Source organism: Carassius auratus, chromosome 50, assembly GCF_003368295.1.
Source record: "Carassius auratus strain Wakin chromosome 50, ASM336829v1, whole genome shotgun sequence".
Lineage (NCBI taxonomy): Eukaryota > Metazoa > Chordata > Actinopteri > Cypriniformes > Cyprinidae > Carassius > Carassius auratus.
The window spans coordinates 1,649,876-1,675,465 of record NC_039292.1 but is presented as its reverse complement, the minus strand read 5'-3'; the positions used below and the strand labels follow the sequence as shown (position 1 = coordinate 1,675,465).

General features: G+C 39.5%; 2 protein-coding genes across 10 annotated transcripts in view; both read right to left on the bottom strand.

Moving 5' to 3' along the window:
- Window positions 1–25,590, bottom strand: part of LOC113066589 (neogenin-like) — a 1,074,835-nt gene that overhangs the window by 713,010 nt on the left and 336,235 nt on the right. The gene's annotated exons all lie outside the window — the stretch shown is intronic.
- The window catches only part of LOC113066594 (DENN domain-containing protein 2A-like), a 25,943-nt gene continuing 1,936 nt past the window's right edge, over window positions 1,584–25,590 (bottom strand). Inside the window, exons 1-20 of one of the 2 annotated variants that reach the window (XM_026238515.1) lie at window positions 24,956–24,972; window positions 18,592–18,678; window positions 16,458–17,393; window positions 15,375–15,502; window positions 11,178–11,293; window positions 10,761–10,958; window positions 10,415–10,508; window positions 9,775–9,825; window positions 8,306–8,493; window positions 8,089–8,198; window positions 7,922–7,991; window positions 7,668–7,745; window positions 6,384–6,524; window positions 6,139–6,287; window positions 4,907–5,084; window positions 4,543–4,584; window positions 4,367–4,472; window positions 3,967–4,242; window positions 3,799–3,885; window positions 1,584–3,639 (exon numbers count right to left, since the gene is read on the bottom strand). In XM_026238515.1, coding sequence (XP_026094300.1) covers window positions 3,608–3,639; window positions 3,799–3,885; window positions 3,967–4,242; window positions 4,367–4,472; window positions 4,543–4,584; window positions 4,907–5,084; window positions 6,139–6,287; window positions 6,384–6,524; window positions 7,668–7,745; window positions 7,922–7,991; window positions 8,089–8,198; window positions 8,306–8,493; window positions 9,775–9,825; window positions 10,415–10,508; window positions 10,761–10,958; window positions 11,178–11,293; window positions 15,375–15,502; window positions 16,458–17,393; window positions 18,592–18,678; window positions 24,956–24,957 — 3,069 coding nt within the window. In that variant the 5' untranslated portion in view covers window positions 24,958–24,972 and the 3' untranslated portion in view covers window positions 1,584–3,607. Of the gene's footprint in view, window positions 3,640–3,798; window positions 3,886–3,966; window positions 4,243–4,366; window positions 4,473–4,542; window positions 4,585–4,906; window positions 5,085–6,138; window positions 6,288–6,383; window positions 6,525–7,667; window positions 7,746–7,921; window positions 7,992–8,088; window positions 8,199–8,305; window positions 8,494–9,774; window positions 9,826–10,414; window positions 10,509–10,760; window positions 10,959–11,177; window positions 11,294–15,374; window positions 15,503–16,457; window positions 17,394–18,591; window positions 18,679–24,955; window positions 24,973–25,590 lie in introns of those variants that run through there. The other variant, XM_026238516.1, reaches the window with a different exon arrangement.

Below are 25,590 nucleotides of genomic sequence, written 5' to 3'. Positions count from 1 at the left end.
ATTGGACCTAAATGTATTTTCGATGCAGTAATATGCAGTTATTGGCCGTGCCCACTGTATTTTTTGTTGGTTTTCATGAGACCCACTTTATAAGCCAAACCTTCCCTACGTCCATGAGTGCATGTGAATGAATCAACCCAATCACAACTGATCCACCGAGAACCTTCAGAAGACAGACTGAGAAAATGTGTGCGTGAAGTGGTTGGATTTAACTCTCTTTGGGTATCATCTCACACACAGAACAAGCCTTGGTCCATGAAGTCAATATCAGCTCTACTGAGAAGATAAACATTGCCATCCAGAGGAAGAATACACTACTGCGTTAGCTACTACATCCATCTATAAACCCACTCTGCATTACTCTGCTGAGTAACAGAGTATCTGTCTTGGGGTGCATAAATTAATGCATTGCTTGCTCAGTATTCACTGAAACTTTTAAGTTTATACATTGAGAAATTATCTTGCATTCTTTGCCACTGGAAAAGTTAAAAAGTACTATCAAAAACTCTTTTAATGCAACGGCTAGTGAGTAGAATTAGCCACAAATGCACACTTAATGCACACTTAAAACACGCACAACGAATATTACATTTGAAGTATTACAAAAATGACATTAAACACCTGAGACACAAAAATGCATACTATGAATTGAGACTTTAATAGTTATCTCATATAGCATTTAAGATAAACAATAAACTAGTATATTAAGGTATAATCTTCTTTTTTATCTTTAAGAGATTTATCCTTGCAATATTTATCTGTAAAGCTGCTTTGGAAAAACTGCAAATTTAATTACTGTTCTGTACTGTATTTTCTAGTATATACAAATTATGTATAAATTGATTGAATTTTTTTTTTTTTTAATGATTTACTAGTTTAAAAACATGAATAACATTTTATAATATAATTGATAATAATTACATTCAAAATATTTGACAAAGTGTTTGTGTGTACACATATGTATGTATATACAGTATATCTAATTTATATAAATATGTGTGTGTGTGTGATTTTCATTTAAGATGACAAAACATGAAGATATATTGCAGAAAATACAGTTCTTTATGTTTTTAAAGCTGAAGTTTCACCAAACAAAACTGCCAAAAAATAAAGACTGTTTATGACACACTTCGCCATCTGTCATTGGTCAGCCAAACGGATAGCCCCGCCCCAAACTCACGCCATTGGTTAAGCCAAAGTTGCTCATTTGAGCTGGTTAAAATGCTCAAAATACAAAACAATGTTTGACATCCCCACAGTTTCTGGTGACTAAATTAGGATATGAAAACAGAAAATGTATTACATTCAATAAATTAACACTACTTGTCAGTACTTTTACTTTTCCTGATGTTAAGGCAATGGGAACACCTTTTTTTTTCACAGAAGTTTCTCAGATCAGACACAGATTTTAGGACACAAACAGAACTGCAGCTAAAAACCAAACCCAAAGGTCAGAAACACCTGAATCCAAGGCTCATCCTGAGCAGTAAGATGTCTGTAAACACACAACTAATAAAGTACGTGATGAAGACTAGAACTGACATGATTAAAGCTACTCCGAAGAAAACAATCCGGATCCAATCTGATCACACACTGTTTATTACGCACACTTACAAAAATCAGGTTCAGAGCACCTCTAGTGTAGTGTACTCAGCACAGAGAACTTCTCCAGAAGTCTCCACCGTTGTTCTGGATTCGGTTTACAATAGTTCTAGAACATTTCCAATCCTGCGAGGTTTCCCATCCGAAGAACTAAATCTCGTTGTTTCTCATCTCGAGTCCGATAAATAGACGGTGACAAACTAACAACATCATTTCACTTTAATGGGAAACACGTAAAGTTTTACAGAGGAAGTCATAAAGGTTTTCTTATTTCTAGAAAGAATATAAATTAATTGATAGCCTTCTGTTTCAGAAGAAGTTGTACTCTGTCTCTTGAAAGTCTCTGAAATGTAGAAAACGAGCCGCTTCTGTTCTGTAAGGTTCTGTAAGGTCAGTGTGGTTCTGTAAGGTCCGTGTGGTTCTGTAAGGTTCTGTAAGGTTCTGTAAGGTCTGTGTGGTTCTGTAAGGTTCTGTAAGGTCCGTGTGGTTCTGTAAGGTCCGTGTGGTTCTGTAAGGTTCTGTAAGGTCCGTGTGGTTCTGTAAGGTTCTGTAAGGTCCGTGTGGTTCTGTAAGGTTCTGTAAGGTCCGTGTGGTTCTGTAAGGTTCTGTAAGGTCCGTGTGGTTCTGTAAGGTTCTGTAAGGTCCGTGTGGTTCTGTAAGTTTCTGTAAGGTCCGTGTGGTTCTGTATGGTCCGTGTGGTTCTATAAGTGTCTGTAAGGTTCTGTAAGGTCCGTGTGGTTCCGTAAGGTTATGGAAGGTTCTGTAAGGTCTGTGTGGTTCTGTAAGGTCCGTGTGGTTCTGTAAGGTTCTGTAAGGTCTGTGTGGTTCTGTAAGGTCCGTGTGGTTCTGTAAGGTTCTGTAAGGTCCGTGTGGTTCTGTAAGGTTCTGTAAGGTCCGTGTGGTTCTGTAAGGTCCTGTAAGGTCCGTGTGGTTCTGTAAGGTCCGTGTGTTTCTGTAAGGTTCTGTAAGGTCCGTGTGGTTCTGTAAGGTCCTGTAAGGTCCGTGTGGTTCTGTAAGGTCCATGTGTTTCTGTAAGGTTCTGTAAGGTCCGTGTGGTTCTGTAAGGTCCGTGTGGTTCTGTAAGGTTCTGTAAGGTCCGTGTGTTTCTGTAAGGTTCTGTAAGGTCCGTGTGGTTCTGTAAGGTCCGTGTGTTTCTGTAAGGTCCGTGTGGTTCTGTAAGGTTCTGTAAGGTCCGTGTGTTTCTGTAAGGTTCTGTAAGGTCCGTGTGGTTCTGTAAGGTTCTGTAAGGTCCGTGTGGTTCTGTAAGGTCCGTGTGGTTCTGTAAGGTTCTGTAAGGTCCGTGTGTTTCTGTAAGGTTCTGTAAGGTCCGTGTGGTTCTGTAAGGTCCGTGTGGTTCTGTAAGGTCCGTGTGGTTCTGTAAGGTTCTGTAAGGTCCGTGTGTTTCTGTAAGGTTCTGTAAGGTCCGTGTGGTTCTGTAAGGTCCTGTAAGGTCCGTGTGGTTCTGTAAGGTCCGTGTGTTTCTGTAAGGTTCTGCAAGGTCCGTGTTGTTCTGCTAGGTCCGTGTGGTTCTGTAAGGTCCGTGTGGTTCTGTAAGGTCCGTGTGGTTCTTTAAGGTTCTGTAAGGTCCGTGTGTTTCTGTAAGGTTCTGTAAGGTCCGTGTGGTTCTGTAAGGTCCGTGTGTTTCTGTAAGGTTCTGTAAGGTCCGTGTGGTTCTGTAAGGTTCTGTAAGGTCCGTGTGGTTCTGTAAGGTTCTGTAAGGTCCGTGTGGTTCTGTAAGGTCCGTGTGGTTCTGTAAGGTTCTGTAAGGTCCGTGTGGTTCTGTAAGGTTCTGTAAGGTCCGTGTGGTTCTGTAAGGTTCTGTAAGGTCCGTGTGTTTCTGTAAGGTCCGTGTGGTTCTGTAAGGTTCTGTAAGGTCTGTGCGGTTCTGTAAGGTTCTGTAAGGTCCGTGTGGTTTGGGGAACTAGAGGAGATTGTAGTGTTTTCTGTGTCTTTGGTCTTCAGGTCCAGTCGGGAGTCTAACATACACACACTACACGACTAGTGTTCACTTTTTGGACAGGAACTTCATCTTGTGTCCTAAGAGAAGAGAGAGAGAGAGAGGAAAGAGAAAGGCTCAAAATCTTTCTTTACTTTACACAAGCACAACTCCATCAGACGAACACTCTTTAGAATTGAATACCAGCTCACTGCATACGTTTTTTTTTTTTTTTGATTGGATCTTCAGCGAATCATTACCTAAACCCTTGAGGAACTTGTTGACGCCTCTGTTCTCGCTCCCTGGCAGAGAATCCAGGTAATCCTGAGCCCTCACCTCAAACAAACCTGCTCAAAAACACAAAGCGGCTGTTAAACCCTACACACAGCCAACAACATATTAATCCTTAGATTCACAACCATTCAGACCTTTCAGGCCCTGCCTCCGAAACTCTCTTTCCTGCACAAACCCTGCAAACATCTGCGTCTCCATGAAGACCTCCAGGAATCTCCGAAGGCTCTTGGAAGACACGGCTTTCCGAAACGCCTCGCGCTGGAAGGACGAAGGAGTTGGAGAGGAGGAAGACGAGGCCGAGGACTCTTCATCACGGTCACTGCTGCCCATGAAGAGCGAGTAATGACCCACGATCTCCACGAAGAACCGCACAAACGCCTCTGACACCACACTGCTCAGAGAACTGGGCTCTAATGAGGGAAATCAAATGAACATTTTCACTTGCATGCATGATATTATTTTATGTCTAATCCAGATTTCAAGGCTACAATTACGGCAAGTGATGGACAAAAGAGCCAGATTACAGTACATTACCGTTCGGATGATCTGCCCCGTCACACGCCAGATCCTTCCTCCGTTCCAGAATGTGTTCGAGAGCCGCCTGGAGCTTGTGAGGCAGAATCGAATCCTCATCGTCCATCTGAAACATTAAACTTGCTTCATCAAGCTTTTATTAAAACACAAACAAGACTAAAACTGCATTGCTGTACCTGTCGCAGGAAACGACTGCTGCCGAGATCCACCACCAGGACCTGAAAGAGAGCAGAGGACACTGTGATGTCACTGGTGAGCTCAGCCTTTGTGAAGAGGTCAGAGGTCAGAGCAGCGCACCCGAACAGGAAGTGCTCAGAGAGAAATATTAGTAATGTGTCCGTCTCTGATAGAATATGAACACCTCATCCTAGACTTTGCTGGCCTTGTTTCCTTCCCACATTAGTCATAACGAGATGCAACACTCAAGAGGTCAAAGGTCAAACATGATGTCACAGTGCTATTAGATAGGAAATGCATATTTTTTATTCTGTTATACACATTTGTTAATTATGAATTTATTCTGCATTAGTGTTGTGTCACCTCCTCCAGCGGGAGCTCTTTGAGTCGGGTCAGAGAGCTGGAGAGGAGACCCACGATGAAGGGGGTTGGAGTACAGACGATGTCCATCATGGACGGAGGAAGAACCGGGATGTACGTGTGCTGCCAGGTGAAGGGGTACAGCAGAGCCACCATGGCATGACAACATTTAGAGAGGGTGCTGGAGAGAGAGAGAGAGAGAGAGAGAGAGAGAGAGATCTGACTGTAGTGACACATTCTCACCAGCAGGTGGCAGCACAGGAGAATCACTCGGTGCTGTTTGCTGGAGATACTATTGCTCTTTCTTTAAATGCTGCAGGAATTAAACAATACAAGAAATAACAGGATATTTTGTATAAAAACCTATTTTAGGACCATTATGATTTATGCATTGTAACATTTCGCTGAGAACATTTTCTCTTCACATTTTCATTACCGTACTGCACAAAAAAAATAAAATAAATAATAAATAAAAAATAATAATATATTTTTTTTCAATAATATGAGGAAAATATTAATTTCAATTAGCAAAGAAAATTGCTTAATGATTTTGGTGTGAAATATGACTCATTATGTCACCCGTTGGGAGTTAAAATGGATAAAAAAAATCCTTAAATATAACATTTTTCCATTAGCAGAACAATCAATAACAATTATCATAATTTTATCATTATATATATATATATATATATATATATATATATATATATATATATATATATTCCAATTAAATTATTATTATTTATTCAATTATTAGTAAATATTGTTTAAAGTAATAATAACAATAATAACAATGAGAAAAACTATTATTATTATCAGTTTGTCATTTATCAAATAAAATAAAAAAGCTGTTATTCAACTTTGTTCGAAATATGTAATTAGAATAAAAATAATAATGAGAAAACAATTATTATTATCAGTGTATCATTAAAAAAAAAATACTACTACAAATAAAAATGTAACTTTTTTTTTAAATGGCAGTGTGAAACATTTTTCCTTGTTTTCACTGAATGTATGTTTTTATTTCTTATTTTGAACAGCTCTTTCTGCTCTGTATTCTTGATGTCTTCTGTCTGTTAAAAACATTTAAATTCTTCAGACACACGTTTATTTGTCTGACCGTACGAATTCTGACAGAATGCATTTACACAAGTGCACATCCGGACCTGTCAGCCTTCTGAATCAAAGCAAGGCTTATATTATATCCTGAAAACATTACTGGAAGTGAATAATACCCGAGTTTATCTGCGGTGAAGATGACCCTTCGCTCCAGCAGAAGAGAAGCAAACACCCGCAGAAGCAGACGCAAGCTGAGAGAGGAAAACAGACACTCGAAATCCACATGCTCCAGACGGGAATCTGAAGGACGACATAATTCGATCACCTACAGTAGAGAGAGAGAGAAACGGGAGAAGCTTTGAGATCAAGTCCAAACGTTCACAGCAGAAATCATTCTCAGCAAGGCCCTCGATCCACTGACCTCTGTTCCTGAACCTGGGAGGAAGTTCTTAATCCTGATGGTTCTTCCCGGAGCTGGGAACGCTGCCTCCATGATTCCTCTCATTAAAGGCTGGACCAGCGCTGGAGAAACGGCTCGACGCTTCTCTACCTCATCCAGGATCTGATCAGACAGACATCAACACACCTCATGGAGGATCTTTTTATATTCCTGAATCTACAGGGGTTAACCACTGCTTCATACATCTCTCCCCCCGGACATCTTATTCAACATAAATAAATATGACAATAATAGCAATGAGAATAACAACAATTATTGTCATTTTATTACTCTACTGTACCTAAAATATCTTTTATTATTTTGTTCCCACCATCCATACTTTATTCAACATAGTAGAAAATTAATAAACACGCTAATAATAATAATAATTATTATTATTATTACTTTGTATCATTGTAATAAAAAATAAATTAAAGTAAAAAAAATAAATAATAAAAACCAAATTAAATGAATGAAATGTTAATTACAAAACAAAAACAAAAATTATGATGAAATGGAAATAAAATGAAAACAAATATATAATTAAAATAAATAAAAAAATATAGATATAACATAAAATGATAAAAATTAAAAATAAATGTCTTCAGCATTAAAGTCTATGGCTTAAAAATAAAACTTTATTTATTTAAATATAAAAGTAATTATAATAATAAAAAAAAATATAAAAAAGCATGTGTTTATGGTAAGAGGCCCTAAAGGTACTGTAATAATATATATGGCTTAAATTTTTTTTTTAAATGATATTAAAAAAATCTAAAATAAAATGATAAAATAATAATAATAATTAAAAATAAAGATAAAAAACATGTATTTAGGGTAAGTCTATGGCTTAAAAAATTATATATATATATATATATATATATATATATATATATATATATATATATATATATATATATATAATAAAAATACTTTTAAAATGTTTTTAATTCAAAATAAAAAAGCATGTCTTTATGGTCAGAAGCCCTGCAGGTATTAATGTCTATAGCTTAATGTTGATTACCACTCAAATTAATTTAAATCAAAATAAAATAAAATTCAGAAAATATAATATAAAAGTCTAACCCTCACTCTTTTCCCTATTCTTAAAACCTTGGTTCTTGACAGGAATGTTGTGTCAGGACCGACAGAAATCCCTCAACACTCTTTGCAGCCAAATTTTTGATTGAGGACATTTGCTTACTGTCAAAACCCCAACACAGAGAAGATAACAGATGCACACTGTGTAAAGTTGAGATGAATTACCTTCGAGAACAGATCGAAACAGCCCAGTCTGCTCACAATACAGTAGACTTCAGGTAGACGTCTTCCTTTACCGCTGGGCTACACACACACACACACACACACACACACACACACACACAACATGTGACACACATGCAAAATGCTACTCTTCGAAACATTGCTTTTTAAAAAACAGTATATTTCACTCATGTTCCGTGATGTAGTAAATGTACTCTACATTATTGTGAATAATAAAGAAATAAAGAGCAGCTCACCAGTAAACGTCGACAGTAGCCAAATCTTCGGCTCCCATCTTCTCCGGTTAAGACAAACGAGAAGGTTTCACTGTAAACAACACGTTCACAATGATTCCCAAACCTCATATATTTGAGGAAATTCCTGAGGTTGATTTGTGGTGCAGTGAACCGTGTGGATGTGATACCTGGGGAAGTTATCCACAGGTGCCCAGTCTCTAGCATCAGGGAAACAGAACTGGGGAATCACTTTCAGCTGGTCTTCAGCTTCTCGCATGAACTTGAAGCTTCGTTCCAACTGACGAGGAAAGAGAATCAGGGACACAGATGCATGAACGTCTCGTGCTGATCTTTCAAGCCCAAATAGATCTTATTTGTTGTTCTCTGGAAGAAAAATGTTTGTACCTTGAGAGGGAACTGCTGGGTGACTTCTGGTAAATACGGGACGCCTGCTTTGGTTTTATGAAGAGCCACAACCAGGAAGTACTCAAACAACTTCCTCTCCTGGAGGTCCATCAAGTCTCGCTCCAGAGTGCGATATCGACCGGTTTGCCTCAACATAGACTGCACCGACACTAATCTCTGGCTGTGAGCTAAAACAGATGAGGATGAGGATGAAGATGATGGCTTTCCCCATTGACTTAATTGTAACTATATTAAAAGAAGTTAAAAAGGTCATCCGAGATGTAGATGATTCTGTTTCTTCATCAGATTTGGTGAAATGTAGCATTGCATCACTCGCTCACCAATGGATATGAATGGGTGCCGTCAGAATGAGAGTCCAAACGTATGAGTACTCAATCAATAGCTGATTTCTTCAGCTGAAAAAGTCATCTGAATTATTAGAGAAATATGCTCAGATCAAACACTGTTTGCAAGGAAATACAGTTCTGAACAAATATGTGGCTTGACAACAGGAGACAGACCTTTTCACTGGAAGAAGTGTGATTATGGACACATATTTAGGCTAGAAGAAACCATTTAAAGTTAAAACGCCTTAATTATGGATTTGTTTCTTACAAACATGCATCTTTTGGTTTCTCCAGATGTTCACTGATGAACTGTGGATGATTGTGATGTTTTTATCAGCTGTTTGGACTCTCAATTCTGACGGCACCCATTCACATTCATTGGTGAGTAAGTAATGCAATGCTACATTTCTCCAAATCTGATGAAAAAACAAACTCATCTACATCTGAGATGATGTTTTTATCAGCTGTTTGGACTCTCAATTCTGACGGCACCCATTCACATCCATTGGTGAGTAAGTGATGCAATGCTACATTTCTCCAAATCTGATGAAGAAACAAACTCATCTACATCTTGGATGATGTTTTTATCAGCTTTTTGGACTCTCAATTCTGACGGCACCCATTCACATCCATTGGCGAGTAAGTGATGCAATGCTACATTTCTCCAAATCTGATGAAGAAACAAACTCATCTACATCTTGGATGATGTTTTATCAGCTTTTTGGACTCTCAATTCTGACGGCACCCATTCACATCCATTGGCGAGTAAGTGATGCAATGCTACATTTCTCCAAATCTGATGAAGAAACAAACTCATCTACATCTTGGATGATGTTTTTATCAGCTTTTTGGACTCTCAATTCTGACGGCACCCATTCACATCCATTGGTGAGCAAGTGATGCAATGCTACATTTCTCCAAATCTGATGAAGAAACAAACTCATCTACATCTTTGATGACCTGTTTGAATTTTAGTTTTTGGTTGAACACTTCCTTTAAAGTCTGTGTAAAGGCAGTTCAGAGAATTGCTTCTAAACACATAAAACACGTATTTAATATTGCTTTACACAGACTTCAATGTAAACTTAATCTGGAGACGTTAAGGCCTGTAGGAGCTCTTACCCTTTAGTTTCTCCTCTGTGTCACTTTCAGACTCGCTGTTTTCGTCGGTCACTATACCGGAGAAGAGAGAGAGAGGTCAAAGGTCACTAGAGAATCAGTATGCAGGTATTCACAGAGACATATTTCATGCTTGGATGCACATGTGTATCCTATAACGTAACATAATTCTATCATCCCTGGAAAAATGGGTCAAGCGCAACTGACCCAAAACTGTAAACGTGTCCATAAAGCTAAGTGGATGCATATGTGGCTCGGGACCGGACTGTCCCACAATGCAATGCACGTGGACGAGGCTGTAACAAATACAGTCATTACAGTATTACCCAAGGGACATGCGATGCATACAACTCTTACAATTAGTTAAAAAATTTAAAAAAAAACAAAACTTTAAAATGTGTTTTAAAAATGTGTATTTATTTATATAGCGCTTTAAACAAAAAACATTGCGTCAGAGCAACTGAACAACATTCATTAGGAAAACACTGTGTCAATAATGCTAATATATATGCATATATATTAAATATCAATCTATTAAATGAAATAGAAAATGACAAGGACAAGCAAACTGGATGTTTCCTTCAAACAGGAAATAGTAGGTCTAAATTTAGCCAACATACAGTATAATGTTTCCCTCACAAACCTCTTCCTGAACTGGACTCGGTTGACTGCGAGACCCTTTTCATCCTCTTCTTTCCCCTTCGGGCCTCAAAGATGCCGTTGATTTTCTGCACCATCTGTTGAAAAGGAAAACAGTCGTGGCTGTGGCTTTATCAGAGACAGCCCTTCCAAGTCTTTCACTTGGAAATTTCTTTCCCCTCCATTTTTCAGATTATTCTTAGGTGTCTCGTCAGCTGTCACATGTGTCTTGTATTTTATTAGCAGTGGAAGGACGCCGAAGGCCCAATGTCTCAGTCAGCAGCAGACCAGAAGCATAAATCACAGATAAGTCGAGGATTACACCGTCTAGGTCCTTGTTTTGACAGTACCTTTGGGATTTTCCTCCGCCGTCGGTTGTAAGGGTCCCCCGACAGACACGGGGTGTCATCCGGGCTGCTGGGTGTTGATGGAGGGCTGACCTGCGATGGGGACACGACGCCTCCATCTCTGCCGGTCTTGCGCAATTCCAAAATCTTGAAACTACCTCGCTCTGAGTTCTGCCTGAATAAACCAGGCTTGGAGGAGAGCTGTCAAAGAAAGACATTAATGTCGTCAATGTGTCATCCCAAACTTGTATGACTTTCAATCTTCCATGGGACACAAAAGTAGAGGTTTTGCAGAATGTACTAGCTGCTCTATTCAGTATTGTAGTTATCGTCTTTGGTGTCAACGGGCCTCAAGTATGTGAATGAAATATTGAGTCTATTACTCATGGAATCAGTTAATCAGGAACGCAGAAGGAATACCTTGGATGGGGTGTCGGGAATGGGAGAGGACCTGGAAGAAGGAATGGGATACTTGCTCCCAACACAGCGACTTTCCAACTCTATGTCTTCATATGGGTTCTCCTTCGAGGGAGGGTCTTTGCAAAGGGAAAATATATACAAGATTATTAGTGGCACTTTTCAAAATCCTAAAGCTGAACATTGCACTGTCGAATTTTTATCAATAAAGCCTCAATTCATTTGTGTTGTTAAGGATAAAGAGAGATGATTAACTGGTGAATGATAAAATGATAAAAACCAACTAAAAAATGGGTGTCAGATCAAATTGAGAGATTAATTAAACCAAATTAAGACAATAAAGCTTTATCCAGACTGTTAGCCCAAATCCGAATTTTTTTTTTCATATGCGATCAGAAATGAGTGATTGTCCACACTGTGTATCGCAACTATTCAAATCTGATTTGTGTCCATGAAGCTCTTTTGTTTTACTCAATATCTGCATTGGTTTCTATTCAAATGAGTCTGTTCTGTACAGAGATTATGAATAAATTATTTTTAAACTTACTTTAAAGAATTAAATAAACAATGAGGTTCTTTTATAATGAGAGTACATTGAAAGTTTTGACAATTACTATACCCGCTCCGAACTCCCAAACTGACTCAAATGATTCGCGAACCCCCTCCAAACTCCCAAACTGACTCAAATGATTCGCGATCCCGCTCCGAACTCCCAAACTGACTCAAATGATTCGCGAACCCCCTACAAACTCCCAAACTGACTCAAATGATTCGCGATCCCGCTCCGAACTCCCAAACTGACTCAAATGATTCGCGAACCCCCTCCAAACTCAAAAAACTGACTCAAATGATTCGCGAACCCGCTTTGAACTCCCAAACTGACTCAAATGATTCGCGATCCCGCTCCGAACTCCCAAACTGACTCAAATGATTCGCGATCCCCAAACTGACTCAAATGATTCGCGATCCCGCTCCGAGCTCCCGAACTGATTAAAATGATTCACGCTCCGAACTCCCGAACTGACTCAATGATTCGCGAACCCACTCCTAACTCACAAACGGACTCAAATGATTCGCGCTCCGAACTCCCGAACTGACTCAAATGATTCACGATCCCCAAACAGACTCAAATGATTCGCGAACCCACTACGAACTCCCGAACTGACTCAAATTATTCGCGATCCCCAAACTGACTCAATGATTCGCGAACCCGCTCCGAACTCCCGAACTGACTCAAATGATTCGCGCTCCAAACTCCCGAACTGACTCAAATGATTCGCGCTCCAAACTCCCGAACTGACTCAAATGATTCGCGCTCCGAACTCCCGAACTGACTCAAATGATTCGCGCTCCGAACTCCCGAACTGACTCAAATGATTCGCGCTCCAAACTCCCGAACTGACTCAAATGATTCGCGCTCCGAACTCCCAAACTGAGTCAAATGTTTCACAATCCGAAGTTCCCATCCAAATCAAATGGCATAGTTGTGTAATTTCATAACATTTACTGAAATGAAGGTACGAAAAAGTATGTTGTTAACAAATAAAATTTAAATAAATCAATATTTCCAATCCAAACTGCTTTCCACATCGAAACAACCATGAACATAACCATGTGAGCAGATCACTCTCTCACAATTTGATTGCTCTAGTCTTTATCCATTCATCATCATCCCAAAAAATAAAAATTTTCAAGGTGAATGTTATTATAACACCAGTGTTGTGCTAGATACTAAGAAATAGTAACTAGTTAAAGTTACTAGTTACTTAATTCAAAAAGTCACTCAATTACTTTGTTGATCACTTACACCAAAAAGTAATACATTATTGTTAAAAGTAACTTTTTAGTTACTTTTTAAAGAACTTTCTTTAATGTTCCCATTAATGCGCTTTTATGCGTTATGGTCTATACAAACACAAAGTAAAACAGAAAGTAATTTTAAACACTATTTTGATTAAGTCAGACCAGCACAAACTGAATATTGTATATCACAAGGATTTCTGAAATGAATAACAAAACACCTGAATAATATATTCATAATCAAAAACTAAAGTAAAGTGGCTTCTGCATCATAAAAGCTGTTGTGTTGAGCCCTTAAAAATTTTCCTTTCACAGCTTAAGTATGAAAACTATCAACAATGGACAACATAACCCAGAACATTTTGAAATAAATAAATGAAAGCAATCTGAATTATTCAGATTAAATTTCGACAAACATATATAAATATAAATGCTGTTTAAAAATGAAATCTATGCTATCATGCTAAGGAGCTGACTGAAAGCCGGTGACTCCACAGTAGAGACAGGTGCATGTTTTCAACAATATTTCACCTGTATGAGAAAAACATACAGAGAATCACTTCAGACACTTTGCTGTAGACCCATTCCACATAATAATATTCATTAAAGCTGTATGTTAACACGTAGGAGCTTGCTGCATGAATCCGTGAGTAGGCTACAGTTTACAAATCCATGGGAACGGATTGGGAAAGTGTGCGCGCAGATTATGAATTCGTGGGTACAGATTCAAAAACCGAGGGTACGGTTTACAAAATCTGAGCACGGATTGTAAATTCATGGGCTAGGATAGGACATTCGAACCAGAAAGACACAGCTTACATTTGACTAAAAGGTTTTTGTCTTTATGTTCAACTAAAGTGAAATAATGAGCATATTTCCACTTTGAGAAACTCGTGTTGCTCTCGCCTTGACTCGCCATGACTGCCGCACACACTTGAATAAACGGAGACACGCCCACAGTGCGTCTTCATGTTTACAGTGGTTGGCATCCACTAATCCTACAATGCGTCGCTGCTGCAAACAGGTTAGGCTGCACTTCAGTCAAAATTAATTAATTATTTAAAAAGTTACGGACAATGTACCATGTGGTAACGGTAACGGAGTTAATTTATTTAAAAAGTAATGCGTTACAGTATTAGTTACTGTCAAAAGTAACTGTGTTACAGTAACGCTTTACTAATAACGCATTACTGCCCAAAACTGGCTATCACACACTGAGCACATGCGAGTAACTCATCTTATCGGCAAGTTATATGGGCATAATTTTTCATTTCAGGCCGATATTTGCATTTTAAGCCACTATCGTCTGACAAGTCATAAATCATGTTTAGTTACAGTCAGTGGTGCTAGCTAATGTGGCCATATTTTTGAAAATTCGACATTGTAAACAATTGTATGATTTTGTTCTATTTTTCCGTTAAAAGATTTCAAACTGACGTCATGTGTCAGGTTGCTTTTGTATACCTTTCCAGATGTTTAAAAGTTTGCCAGGGCACCCATGCCAACCTCATTAGCTACATGTGGCATCACCAGTGGGGTTAACAAGAAGACAAACTCCTAGCAAAATCTATTTTGGTTTGTGTGAAGAATGAATGAGCCAGAGAGAAAGAGAGGGGGACAAGAAAATAGTTTGAGCAGAAGAAGGCTGTTTTTTACGGATGCAGAAAGCCTCTGTCGATTCATCCACCAGATGCGTCTGGAGGGAAGACAGTTTATGATGTTGGGACATCCAGTTCTAGAACACGAGAACGTACGCTACGCTCCACGTTCAAAGCCATTAAAATGATTGCTACTTGCCAGAGCAGATGGAGAAACGCAATATCAAAGGTAAATCTTCCATTATTGGAAAGTGCTATTATATAATTAGACACAACATTTACCATTACATGGAAGAAGGATGATTGTGTAAACATATTTAGCTTGGTCTGGCTAGTAAGTCTACAAATTTATATAATCAAAGATGATCAAAGTTCAATAAGAAAGCTATGCTTTCTAGATCTTTTTGGGTTATGGATGCAAGTCTGATAGGGTTGCAGAGAGCTGGGAAATAGCTATGCTAATTAAGATGCTAATAAAACACTACTAAACAAACCAAACATAGTTAGGACAACAAAATGAATTGGGGTTGGAAAGTCAAGAAAGTCCACTCAAACTCTATTTTTCCTAGGCACAGATAAGACATCATGTTATGCAGAAGAGTGATGTGGGGTAACCCAAACACAGAGGACCACTGGTGTGGTTGAGCAAAGGAACACCAGTGTTTGTGATGGCGTTGTCTCAGTTTGGTTCTTAATAAAGTTTCAAGCTCCTAGGCTTCTGGGTAATCGCTCTGTCAGGTGCATAGTCAAGAAGTTAGGCAGGTTTTACCTGGCACCATTGTGCTGCAATGCATTGTGTTACCTAGGATATCCTCGTAGACATTCTCCTCCGATAAAGTGCGAGTCAGCCCTATCTTTGATAGCTCATAGAGATCTGTGTGACAACCTTCTGCCGAAGACTGTAGAAGATCTTCAAACTCGTAGGACTTCCTGCAGGTTCAACAAATACAAATAAAACTTCATTAAGAGAATGAGAAGGACCAAGAAGGAACCAATTATACACTGGAACAACAAGACGTACCTGATTGGATTTTGGCATAATGATAGATTAAAAACAGACCCCCCCTTGACATAGAGAGGCCACAAGATTAAGACTGCATCACAATGCCAAAAGTGATAAATGTTTTTTCAAAGATGGGCTAGACTGATAAATACTACCATTAAAACAGCATCCCCATAAAGACTGAGGACAGTAATCCTTTAGGGGAGTCTTGGTTTCAAAAGATTTATTAGTGTGACATAAAAATCAGATGGCAGGCTACTAAATTTGTGAGGTTCTTTCAGCCCACAAGCCATTTCTTCAGTGAGCATGTCTACATATGGAATGATTATACCAAAGACAGTAATTTGAGATGAGTAATAACAGGTTTTTAAAACCTGGATCTATTAAGCTTCCAAAGTAATACATCAAAAACTATGGAAGGTGGATTGAATAAAGACGCTACTGATGATTCATTGAACAGTCTTAAAATTAGCCCTCACATTAGGCTGAGATAGCATAAGGACTAGACAAGGCTACTTGAAGATTGGCAAAGGCATTGTCTGGTCTCCACGCGCATGATTGATTTAGCTTGATTTGAGCTAAATAAGCTAAATTTATGATACCATTTTGGTCGAACTGTATTGGTGACTTGGCCAACACTTTTGGAGTATTCAGTCCTTACATTTCAGTCCTTCCAAATAGACAGGAGTTGTACCAGTTGTTCAAAACTGAAAGAAGGTGCCCAGAGACAACACAAAGATGGCCACCAAGTAGACTGGCTTGTTTAATAAAAGGGGTGTGTTACTGGTCAGATACCCAAATGAGATAAAAATGCACCTGATGCAATCCAGTCATTCAGCTCATTCTTTAAGTGACACTAGCATCAAATATCAGTCTTCTCACCTGTTATTAGTGTTTCGAGCTCGTCCAGAAGGTCTTCTAAAGACCCCTTGTGGTGGAGGACAGGATGGAAGGGGTGGGGGAGGTATGGAAGGTAAAGGGGGAAGATTTCGATTACCCTTGAGGAAACATCGGTTGGCCACAAGGTTGTTTGTCTGTGTGTGGTGTTGAAAGGTTCTTTGGGGTTTTGGCAAAGGGTTAATGGAAGGAGCTCCAGGTTCACTGTAGACGTTCTCAGAATCCCGTCTCATCCGAAATCTCACAACATCCACAGTCCCAAAGATGGGCTCTGTGGCCCTCTTCTTTGCTTCCTCCTGCTCCTCTTTGGAAGCTGGGCAGAAGTAATTGCCTGGCATGGACAAGGATGATTTGGAAGGAGCCTCCTTCATCGCTTGCTCAAGTTTCTTAATATGCGTCAACACCAACTTTTTGTCCTGAACAGTTTCCGTTGTTCTCCCCAATAGGGTTTTGTCCAAAATCCATTCCTTTTCCTTCACCGGTCTCTCAGAAATGTCCAAAGGTTCTCCAAATGTTCTCCCGTTCTCTTCACCACAGTTCGGTCTCTCCAAATTGGAAAGTCGCTCACCGTCTTTACATTGCACTTCCGGCTGTACCTTCTTCTTTCCACTTTCAGTCTCCTGCAGTCCCACTGTTTGGGTGTTTGACAAGGTGGTCTCTGTTTTACATTCCCATTGGGATATCTTGTCCCGAATGCTGGCAGTGCTCTTAAGTCCTAAGGGAGACTTGAGTGACTTGCTGCAACCTCCCAAACCATTCTCAACAGGCCGAGCATTGGAGGGACTCTTGTGGGCGAGCATGATGGTGTCTCCTGGGCTCGGTTTGAGGTTGCTCAGAGACGAGAGACTGTCCCTGACCCCACACAGGTCTGGCCGCTGAAGCATCACAGAATGGTCAAGCTTTAATCCGCAGCAGTGGAGCCTGAAGAGACCACAGGAAAAATGCTGAAGACATCAAGAGCGTCTGACAGTCATTAAGTGATTAGTAGCAATTATAGAGTCTGTGCATTTATGTTTCAAAGCATCATTCATTCAAAATTACATTTTCAGAATGACCCATTACTAATCTCTCACAACCACCAAATTACAGTCAGTGGTCAGCATGAGCCAAAAGTGTTCAAAGTTTCCACATTGGTATTAATTGCGTCGTCTGGACCTTTAATGGTACAATGAATTAAAATTAGTATTTTAATGTAAAATTGGATGGATTGCAGTGGACAGAAAACACAAGCCTTTCACTGCACTTCACTGTAAGTGAATCAGCGTATCGAATTGAATGTTATGATTTCTCTAGCTGAAAACAAAACTCCTCTGTGAATGTTTGACCAAACGAGTTTTCAACAACAGGGCAAAGTTCAAGTGACAGTCGTGCATTTTTTTAAACTTTCTTTAACTGGCTCATAAACACATCCTTGGATTCCATCCAATGATACTGCGCCAACAAACAAACATAGGAAATGTGAATTTACAAAGTTTGTGTGTATGCCAAGCTTCACAGAGTTTCAGATGAGAATGTCTTCCCCAGTACGCCTCCAAACAGTGATTCCACTTTTCAAATACAAACTACTGGCTTGTTCAAAAACTTTCTTTTGGCATGTTATTTTTTTTTTTCTCTTTCTTTCTGGCTAATGTATCTCATTTCGTGAAGCTCAAGGCAGCCAAGAGAAAAAAGTAGGTCAAGCTCTAAAAATCTGAAGAAAAGAAGCAATAGAAAGAGGGAACGAGGGAGAGACAGTGTGAGAGGAGTTAGGAAAATAAGGACAAAATATGTGATTGTCTCATTTCTAGTTGCCTTCAGGGATAGGCCTGCTTAAACTCTTGGATAGTCCATCATCAGCGAGGATAAAAGCCAAAGTCTCCTCATCAAGATGAGCTAACAGGATTGAGGACACTGTGAGCCGATGATAACGGAGCTCTCTCTACTTTAACCATCTTTGCTCAGGATCTGGCTGAAGATACTCGCTTACTAACATGACCTCGCTCATTTTGCCTATTTCTCCTGCAAGTTTTAAAGCTTGTACTAACACACTTTGCCATTCCAAACCTCCAAACCCTGGAAGGGCAGAAAACAGCACATTAGCAGGAAATTAAAGGAGACTCAGTCACTTAGTTGTCCATACCCGTTTGCTGATTGGTAGATGCAGTCCTCTGTGTTTCTACAGAGCAGCAGTGCTCTCCCGCCAGTCATGGTGCTAGCAGACGGCATCCTACACACACAAACAGACAGAAATATACGTTTTTTAACAATTATCATAGTAAAAGCATGGTTTAATAGACATATCCCATTGCACTATCAAGGTATTTTTTTAAATGACCATGCACGTATCATGCTATACGAATATGGCATTCATTAAACACCATAGTAAAAATCGAAGCAGCATGGTTTTAGCATCTGTTTTAAAAGGAGCCAGTAATTATCCACCACCCAGTAAAGAACTTGCTACGCAGTCAGGTCTGTGGACCCTCGCCACAGGTGTTAGCACTTAACCAGCACATTTGGAGAGGATTGTCGAGCGTGTACGTGTGCGTCTGTTCTTTGTGTTCTGCCAAACGGAAGTATGACGATGTCCACGGGACACAAGCCGGGGTGCAACATAAACGAATCCCATCTGTTTCCATGTTCGGCGAGCGCCATTCCACATGTGCAAGAGCTCAACGATTACCCCACATTCCCAGCATCCTGCCACCACCGGAGCCGGCCGTAAAAACCTCCCTCTCTATAGCTCAGATGATGTAAAGGTTACCAAATCATGCTATTTTGAGACTTCCACAGAGCCTTGCATTTGAGATATCACTTCTGAGGGACTTATTGACAAATCATTTGATAAACTTCTTAGTAGATTCTTAGTAAACGATGCTATTAGGAGATCGTGTGAGTGAAGGATGGTGAAGGTCGGGCTACAGCCATTAAGAACCCATCAATAATGTTATGCAAGCGACTAACAGCCCCAAACAACAGATCTTTATCATTCCAGAGACAAACAGAGCAGATACAGAGGAAGAGCGGACACAATCTGTGCTTATTAAGTTAAAGAACACAGAAAAAGGTTCTTTCCGGCGGACCAGAAAAGCTTTTAGTGTGTGTGATAACTGCTGCAGAATAAACAAGTCAGTTACAGATGGGTTTTGTGCTTGTTTTGTTACACTCATCAACTATTTAATCAACCAGAATGTTTATAAATACACGAATAATGTCCGAGATTTCAAATCTCAAAATGCCAAAAAGTGTCTGTAAGGGCTGTGAATAAATGAAAAATAAAATAAATAGAAATTGCAATTTTAAATTTTAATGTGTGTGTGTGTATATATATATATATATATATATATATATATATATATATATATATATATAAATATATATATATATATATATATAAAATTGAATTATTATTATTATTGTTAATAATATAATTTTTATTATACAAATTTAATCTGTTTAAATTTTAAATGACTCTTTTAAATGAATTGATCACCTTGCAGAACAATAATAATCATAATTTTTCGCGTGTATGTGAATGCAAAGGCTTTTAACTATTTTGTACATCAATGCATTCTGAAATGTGTCAGTATGGAGTCCAAATGATGATGCAATAAAATCTTGCAAAAGACTAAAAAAAAAATAAGCATGTGGGTTTTTTAAAAACAGTAACAATTAATTTGAATTTAGAACAATAGAAGCTAATGGGAAGTTAACGCAAGTATACGTTTTTGTGTGTGGAGCAGTTATTAACTTCCTGACTTCCCAGTTATTCAAATCTGACACAGCAAAAGAATGTAGATATGTCACATTTATTGTACATAAAAGCATTATATTAGTGGAACGATGTGTAAAAATGTGAGTGTGTGTGAGGTAGACTAGTGGAAATAGAAAACCATCTCCATTTAGCTATACATCTTCTCTCTCTCTCTCTCTCTCTCGCTCTCTCGCTCTCGCTCTGATCAAGCCAAGTGAGCCAAACCCTGCATATGACTCTTCTAATGCTTTTGCATACGTTTTGAAAGCTTCAGTCTACCGTTAATGCATGTAAACGAGTGCATAACTGAAACGTACGCTTCTGTGTTCCACTGAAGAATGAAAGTCGTTTGGAACAACATGAGGATGAATAAATAATGACAGGTTTTATGTTTTGCATGTAGTGCAGTGATGTAATCGCTCGTAATGGAATGTTTTTCAGTCGGTGATGTGTCACATATCTGCGCCGAACGCTGCAGGGACCGAGATGTTGAGGAGAGCCAGCTTTAACTGTGTGTTTCTCCTCCTCCTCACAGCTGCTTCTCATAAAGCGGCTCTCAAACCGATGACATCACGCTCTCTGCACAGTCAGATCGATGTGTGATTTTCACAGAGAGAGGACAGCTTGGCCGTCACTGATACTGAGAGTCCGAAACCAAGGCGCAAACGTGTTTAATCTTCGTGCTATGTTCCCTGTTGTTGTGGTGTCCGAATTGTTAAACAGTACAATAACATTCAAATAATTTATTGCTAATGACATTCTTCCGGGACGTAGAAGATGATGATGACTGTTTACATATGCTTGGGTCAAATGAGCACAGTGAAACCGTGCAAGCTGTAATTATGGTTTTAAGACACAACCGCATGACCAACCTCGCGACACTTTAGACCTTAGGGAGAAAACGGCATGACAAAATGTTATTTTCTTGTTTGTGCAAGAGTTAGTTAAGAGTGACATCACAGACAGATAACGCAGGAAGGGAGATAACAGGAAGTGGAATCTGTGGAGAACATCACATGTGTATTCTCTGGGGTTTTAAATGGGATCTCAACAACGTCTTATGATGTGCTCTGAGATATTATAGTCTGCAATCAAATGTTAATATAATTAAAGTAAGTCGGTTTGATCATATTCCCCCCGGAGAGAAACATCACCAGTGAGATCTCTTTAACGTCTCAACTGTTCCTCCTAGTCTCCTCTAAAGTCTCAAGAGAGATCTTGATATCTCAAACTGTGTTTAGGATTGCAAAGAAGCCTGCATTGAAATGTCAGAAATCTCCGTATGACTTAAGACCAAAAGATTTGAGTCGTGCTTCAGTGTTTCAGTGTTGTTAAGTTACAGTTACAGAAGAGGACTGAGACTCTAAAAACCAATGGAGGCAGAAAGTCTCCATTTCATCCTAGAAGAAGATAAATGGTGTGTTAAAGAGTTCTCAATAAATATTCTTCAAATAAAGGCATAGATCACGGAGGAGCCTATTTGATTTTGATCTGAAGAGGAAATCCAATGCATGCATTTCCTTGGAATTCCTAATGTTACTGAAGGTCGTGAAACTTCCAGACCTTCATTTAGACTCCGTCACTCTGGAAGTTAGGTTTACATTTACTCTGGAAATGTTGATTTTGAGAGCGAAGGGAAGGGAGAGAAACAAGAGGTTCTGTTGCTTGGTGGATGGTTGACTCCGGAAGAGGACTTTCCCAAGCTCTTGCCACGCAGTGCTCCGGTGGGAATAGCGCAGGGAATTGTAAGAATCTGTCTGCGCTGAGGAGCGTAGGGCCGGTGGGAATGCTCAGGCGGAACCACAGAAGCGTGAGGGAAAACAGGAAGTGTAACTGGAGATCTGGCTTCGAGTCAAACCAAGAGCGGAGAATCAGATCAGCCATAAATGGTGCACCTTTACTGTATTTTACTGAAATGGATATCTATTTCAAGCGGATTCATGTTAAAGATTCTAGATGTTTCTAAATCCACCGCCACCAATAGTCATCTCTTACTTCTTTCAGGAAACTTCTCAGCACTGGGAGAGAGATACATTCAGTTAAAATGCATTGCCTCATCACGATCGGACCAAACATGGTGACTTCTCATCCTTCCTTTGAAGTTGTCCAAGTTTACAGATACGAGTTTTTCAAGCTCAGCCATATGACTCCCCAAAAAAACACCGTCTTTGGAAATTTCTTGTAATACAAGAACTCCAGAAGAATTGCATGTTCTTCTGCAAACATGAGCTTTAATGCATCACGGGGTGTTAGAGCTCAGATATTTCCATTGCTTTTCAGGGTAGGATTGTTCCCTGGCATGGACGGACAGGCATTAGTATTAAAAAAGGGTTTGTGCACATTTCATATAATGCTCTTTGGAAGCCAAGGTGGTTAATATGAGATCGGTTATCCAAACCACACGTTTGTTAATGTTCCTTTGTTAAAACTCATTGTGAAACTCTTGATATTTGCTGCAAAATAACTAATGGCCAGAGTTACGGTGGCTGCAGGTCTCCAAATTAAAAACAATATAAGAATTTGTATTTGACTTTCTGGGCAACAAAAGCACCGTCTAAGACATGACCCTGTCGATTTAAAGACTCAAACAAGATGCTTCTCCTCAAGCATTTTTGCAGAAAGGGTATTCTTCTGAAGTGTGAACCTGATACAGGATTAGTTATCAAGGCTGTGCATGAGCATACCAGGCAGTGTGTTTGAGCGCGACAGTAACAACTAAAGCATTGTGCGAAATCTCGGCCAGGTGTGTCTCCACCTGCACAGACAGACAAATTGCGTAACTCGCATTACCTGAAACATCTCTGACAGCTAAAAAGAGCTTTGATGCTCAGGCAACGGGTGAAGTAAAACATTAATGTAAAACAAATGACTTAATGATAACCTTCCATTTATTCACTTTAAGGTAAAAAAAAAAAAAAACACGATTTTCCACATAATGTGCATTATTGTTGCATATTAATACGTTTTACTTTCTGAAACGTGTTGATTTTAATAAAGCTCATCGTTCTGAAAACAGTGGTGTGCTCTGATTGGTCAGCTCTCCAGTGCGTTGTGATTGGCTGAATACCTCAAGCATGTAACCAATAAAACCCATTATAAACAAGGCATTTGTTGCATCCAGTGGGGACATTATTAATTATTATAATGACTAAAGGCCCGTTCACACCGAGAACAGTAGCTGTAAAGATAACGATATTAGTGTCCACACAAGCGAACAATATTATCTTGTTACTGTAAGCCGCGTGCGTCTGCCGCTTTAAATTCTCGAGCTCATTACAGCGGGACTGATTCTGATTGGCTGTCAATGTTTTTATCGTCCATCAGAAAATAAATCGTTTTGAAAGTGATTCCAACTATTTTGTTTCTCTGTGCCTTTATTGTTATTGTTGTGGTGTGGACTCTGCTATTCTTTAGTATTGAGAATGATTTTTAGAACCATATGTCGTTGGTGTGAACAGGCCTTTATACAATGTTTTTACGCATTGCGTTGCGTATCGCGCTGCATGAACATAAAACCATGTCTGGATTTGTGATCGGAGAAATGGCAAACAACAAGCGCTACTCTACACTGCTCAAAACTTGAGTTCTAACCATAGACGGTAAAAGAAATGGACACAGCGGCCCCATTGGAACTCAATTGAGACAAGTGAAGCCCATTTTTAGCGTTTTTTAGCACTTCTGTTTCTGACGCGCAGACTCAAACGAAGCTTGACGACGTCAGCAACCTGTCTGACAGATGTAAATCTTCTAGTAGCTGTGCGTGCAAACTGCCATCGTTAATCTTGCAGAGACGGCGAGCTTGAGCGGGGAGTTCTTTGTCGTGAGTGAGCAGGAGTAAGTATTCTGATTAATTATTTTGTATAGTATTTTAAAATGTAACGCCAGTACGCCATATTAAGTTAATTGCCTGCGAGCTTCTCCACCTGTCTGTACGGTAATGCGACAGAGAGACGAGTGGTTATGATGCAATCGTTAGCCTATTTTTTACAAAAACTGTTTATACGGGGCCATAATGTAACATAGAAGGCAATGGAGCCCTTTATACATTGTCGTGTATCTTTAGAAATAAATAATGGACAAACAGAGTCTTTAAACACCTCAGATGTAAAGTTATTCGCTGTCAAAGTGACGCCAAAATGAATGGGAGTCAATGGGAATGCTAACGCAAGTGAAGTTCTGCTAAAAGATGGCGGCACCCAGCCGACTTCAACTTCCGGTCGACTTCCTTCCGCCTGGTTATAACATACCCACATCCAATTAGTTACTAGCCATTAATTAACATGTCTCATGTAAGAGGATCCATGAGTCTGGGTCTTATTTTCATGCACTTTGAGTACTTTGGCCATTGTTTTTAAGAATGGAGGCATGTTACACAACCTATCCAAGTTTCATCTGTCAAACTTGACTAGAATCTACCAAATTAGCAACAAATTAGCAACAAAATACTGTAGAGTCCTCCCTTTTTAAAAGTTGATAGTGAAGGGGATGCAAAGTTGAAAGACTTGAGTGTTGCATGACCATTCTTGACCAGTAAAACTAATCAGTAACTTGACGCTTCTCTCCAAGAGTTCAATGACTTGGTGAACATTGACGCAAGTCGTATAAAATTGGATGGTTTGCTGGTTCTGAATGCTGTAATTGGTTGCAGACTGTATGTGTGCAAAACAGCAACAGAGCGAGCAAGAGAAGGAAAGAAGGCAGCAGTATTAAAGTGTTTTAGAAGGTAAAGAGATATTTTAAATCACCCCACATTAGGAGAGGAAGAAGGAACGTCCCACGATCCAGATGGGGAAGAATGGATTGTTTAACTCGGCCTCACCCACATTCTCCTTTTCATTTCCTTCTTGTTTCTCCCTATCGTCTTCAAACTCTATGACACTTCCACATCACTTCACTTGCCTCTGCACGAATCTGGACGCTGGCCGTTAAGACATAAACTCAAAGTTCACAGAGGAATGGCAATTGTTAATTCTAACGATTGATGGATTAAAATTAAAATGCATCTTTTGAGTAATTTTCCAAAACCACTGGACCTGGACGTAGACGGCATCTGAGCGACAGCTTGCATGCACGGCTCCTTAAAAGAGTGCGGGCTGGAATCTCAAGAGTTATAAAAGAAGAAGGGTTACAGAAGAGAAAGACAGGAAGTAGGAGAAGGGGTGGAGGTCAGTAATCACGGCATCTGTGCTCCGTTCCCTTAAACTACAACACAAAGCCCCGGAGCTCACAGAATCAGACAGAATTCCTTCACTGTTGACTGAAAGGCATCATGCTTAAAATGAAGCATCCGGCCTGTCGTAGGATGCACTTACATCTGTATGAAGCTTCTGCAAATGCAATAGATGTCCGTTACACACAAAGACTGTCACAGCCCCAAAAAACATA